The sequence below is a fragment of the Octopus bimaculoides genome, chromosome 2 (assembly GCF_001194135.2).
Source record: "Octopus bimaculoides isolate UCB-OBI-ISO-001 chromosome 2, ASM119413v2, whole genome shotgun sequence".
NCBI classification, from domain to species: Eukaryota; Metazoa; Mollusca; class Cephalopoda; order Octopoda; family Octopodidae; genus Octopus; species Octopus bimaculoides.
Window position 1 is genome coordinate 115060471 of NC_068982.1, and position 4396 is coordinate 115064866.

The 4396-nt window shown below is 38.7% G+C and overlaps 1 protein-coding gene across 1 annotated transcript in view; it reads left to right on the forward strand.

Moving 5' to 3' along the window:
• The first annotated feature begins 404 nt into the window (after nucleotides 1–404).
• LOC106881124 (mitochondrial-processing peptidase subunit alpha) overlaps nucleotides 405–4396 on the forward strand; it is a 19880-nt gene continuing 15888 nt past the window's right edge. Inside the window, exon 1 of the mRNA XM_014931385.2 lies at nucleotides 405–526. Within this exon, the coding sequence (XP_014786871.1) occupies nucleotides 465–526 (62 nt within the window). The 5' untranslated portion in view covers nucleotides 405–464. The remainder of the gene's footprint in view (nucleotides 527–4396) is intronic.

Consider the following 4396-nt stretch of genomic DNA (forward strand, 5'->3'; position numbering starts at 1 on the left):
AAGGGCACCCACGAGTAAGGTTTGTAACATAACAGCTGTTATAGTGATTGTTTAAACCTAAGAGAAGTCTTCCGATCAAAGACATTCTAACAATGACTCACCCTATCTTTATTCTAGGCTACACTTTCCATCTTTTCCAAAGTCTTGGTTCTTTTAGATGACATCATGTCTTTTGAAGGTGATTTAGCTGCTATTTTTAGCAGGTTGACTGATCAAGTGGATATGTTCTCATTCATGTTATCGTTCATTTACAGCTGTAGCATAATAATCTAAAAAATAATTATCTCATAAACAAAACTTTTTATCAAAAATGATCTTTATTTAAAGCATTCAAAAGGGAAAAATCACATAAATTTATTTTAAAATATTTATAAAACTTAAAGTTTCACTATTTAACAGTTCCGTTTTAATTAACGATAGTAAAAGCGGACAAGGACACGACTTGATTTACGGCAGTCTCGATCATGGCTGCTAAGCATGCTTATTTGTTAGCTACGAAATTTCATCCTTCCAGATCACTTTTTAGGTGAGATCAACATATTTTTTCTCTTCCTAACTTTATATATATATAGGTATATACATGTCTTTTTTTTTACCAGTCATGACCAGCTCGTCTTTGTATACCCCTCGGAGTATATCGTTCAATGTAGTCTTTATAATTTAAGACGATGGGGTAAATGATTTGAGAGGGGTGTTAGCTGCTATCTCTAGCTGTTCGTACGATTTCAGAGACTCCCGCTGGTGTTGTTGAAACTTAACCAGTTTAGCCTTGACTGAGCAGGCTTGTAATTAAAGATGATCCAGCCGTGACTATCCCGTCCTTTATAAAACTATAAGATATAATTTTAGGAACATCTGGCTGCTATTTCTAGCAGATAGGGCGATCGCTTTGCGACTATCACACTTGTTTTATTATTATTAGCAATGTCGCTCACCGAAGACAAGGTTTTTGTTACATCTGTTTATTATTTTTCGTTAATTACGGCTGCTACTTGTATTTTGTTGCTCCTGAAATATGAAAAAGATTGCGAGTGAGAGATGTCAAACGTCTCAGTTGTATATAGTTATATTTACACAATTCGATCTGTAATAAAAAATACAACTCGTTTACAATTTATATTTCACTTCTACTCGAATCTTCACACCCAACTTTTTTTCATTCAATATACAATATTTATTTTGTTCATTTTTAATTACATATAAAACTGATCATTAATTAATAACTATAATAACTATAACTCCCATCATTAATTAATAACTATAATGATTCTCCAACGAGGTTTATGACGAGAGGTGTGAAGTTGTGCTCTGCATGCTTTTCCCAAGGTCATTTGTGGAATACGAGAAACATAAAGAGAAAATAGTTGATAGGTAACATACTATTACAATCATCTTTTACAGACATTACTAACAATTTTTAGGTATAAAAATTTAGTAATCAAAGTGTGATTTTGGTTAATAGTTCTACGGAGAAGTGTGAGATGGCCAAAATAGAAGCTGCTTTACCAAAACTAGTTTGGTACCTGTTTGTGAGTTCAAATCTTGCCGAAATCGATAATGTATCATATCTCTGGGTGATTAAACAACTGTTTAATCCCCTCTTACAAAATCCGTTGTCTTATGCTAAATTTTAAATCATTTATTGTCTTAACGTGAACCACATAGATTTCAAGATTTCACCAAAAGCTGCGAAGATCACAGGCATTACCATCTCCTAAATAAATAATGACTATAAATTAATATTATTTTTTTCCCCTTCTTTATGTATTAATCTACTTATAGTATTGTGTACAATTGACTCAAAAGCTAGTCTCTGAAATTATATATATATATATATACACGTGTGTGTGTATACATATATGCATGCATGCATGGAGGCAGGCAGACAGACAGATAATAATAATAATAATATCTGTGTGTATATCTGTGTTTGTCATTCACCACCACTTGACTACCAGTGTTGGTGTGTTTACATGCCTGTAACTTAGCGGGTTGGCAAGAGACCATTAGAATAAGTACCAGGCTTTAAAAAAAAGAAGTGGTGGGGTTGATTCGTTCATCTAAAATTCTTCAAGGTGGTACCTCAGCATAGCTGTGGTCTAATGACTGAAACAAGTAAAAGGTGGGTGTGTATATATATATATATATATATATATATATATATATACATACAGACACACTTACTAAGACTTTGCTTTTGCTAAATTAGCCCTAAGGCCCTTAAATTCCAGACCTTGTTTCCACACTTGAAATTTCTTCTCTAGGTGAAGTAGTGATTCAGCTGTAAGGACAAGGTCATCAGTGTAGAGAAGCTCCCAAGGACAACCAGTCTTGAATTCTTCTGTTGAGGCCTAGAGGACTAAGATAAACTGGAGGGGACTGACAACTGAGCTTTGGTGGACTCCTACCTGTACACTGAATTTATTGCTATGCTCATTGCCAACCTTCACCTTACCTGCAGCATTTCTGTACATGGTTTATATGACTCTTAGTAACCACTCATTTATCCATAGCTTCCACATAGACTACCAGATAAGGGAACAGGAGACCCTGTTAAAGGCTTTCTTCATGTTGACAAAAGATATCATCATTTAGCATCCATTGTCCATACTGGCATGGGTTGGATGGTTTGACCAGGGCTGCACCAGACTCCAGACTGATTTGGCATGGTTTCTACAGCTAGATGCCCTTCCTAATGCCAACCATTGTAAGAGTGTAATGGGTAATTTTATGTGCCACCAGCATGGGTGCCAGTTGCATGACACCAGCATCTGCCATGACTACGATTTCACTTGGCTTGATGGGTCTTCTTCACAAGCACAGCATATTGCCAAAGGTCTCGGTCATCTGTCATTGCCTCTGTGAGGCCCAATGCTCAAAAGGTGTTTATATATATATATATATATACACACACATACATATGATAGGCTCTCCCTCTAAGATGACATATGACTGTTCAGCATTTGCCAAACGACCTGCACAAAAGATTTGTTTATAGTGATGAAATGTATGTGCTGTACATTAGCTCACCCACTTCATTGAATCAATGTTGTCTGGGCAGGTGCATTATGTATAATGTGTTAAGTGTCTGTTTTCCATGCTGGCATGGGTTGGATGACTTGACAGGAACTGGCAAATCAGTGTACTGGTATACGCAAATACAGTCTCACGTACATTCATGTATATACTATACATATATATATGATCATCATTTTACCTCTCCTATCATAGATGAGACTAGTCAACTGCAGTTCTTATTTGCAGTTTTAACCCTCCTAAATGTATCCAAGGGCTACAGCTCTTCTGTATGTTCCTTTTTTTACCATAGTTTCTATAATTGGATGCCTTTCCTAACACCAACCACTTTACAGAATGAACTTGGTGCTTTTTTTTTCATAGCTCCAACAGTAGTGGTGGTGGGGCAACAAGTAACTCACTACACAAGAATCCTTTCACAGAGTGGAGGTGTTTTATTGAGGGATGTGGCTTTGTGCCAGAGAGCTTAAAGTAGGAAAGATGAACAGGTGTTTTGCTGTTGGGAAGGTACACAGCTACCCCAGCAGGAAAGGAAAAAAGGATGGTGGAGACGAGGCATCAGGGTCAGTAGATAGAGAATGGAGGAAAAGAATTGAAGATAGTTTGGTGGGTTGGTAGGGGGTGAAACAGGTATACAGTGACAACAGTCAAGCATATGTAGGGATGGATATACTGAGTTATAAAAAGGGGCATTGATAGCAGAGATGAGTGTTCAGAGGAAATGGGCATCAGTCATCATCATCATCATCGTTTAACGTCCGCTTTCCATGCTAACATGAGTTGGACGATTTGACTGAGGATTGGTAAACCAGATGGCTACACCAGGCTCCAATCTGATTTGGCAGAGTTTCTACAGCTGGATGCCCTTCCTAATGCCAACCACTCCGAGAGTGTAGTGGGTGCTTTTACGTGCCACCGGCACGAAGGCCAGTCAGGCAGTACTGGCAACGGCCACGCTCAAAATGGTGTATTTTATGTGTCACCTGCACAGGAGTCACTCACTTGCCTCAACAGGTCTTCGCAAGCGGAGTTTAGTGTCCAATGAAGGAAGGTACACATAAGTGGGCTGGCTACACCCCTGGCAGAGGCCTTGGATTTAGGTCTCACTTGGCTTGCCGGGTCTTCTCACGCACAGCATATTTCCAAAGGTCTCGGTCAGAAGTCATCGCCTTGGTGAGGCCCAATGTTCGAAGGTCATGCCTCACCACCTCATCCCAGGTCTTCCTGGGCCTACCTCTTCCACAGGTTCCCTCAACCGCTAGGGTGTGGGACTTTTTGACACAGCTATCCTCATCCATTCTCGCCACATTGTCTCTCTTGCACACCACAACTGATGCTTCTTAGGTTCAGTTTTTCTCTC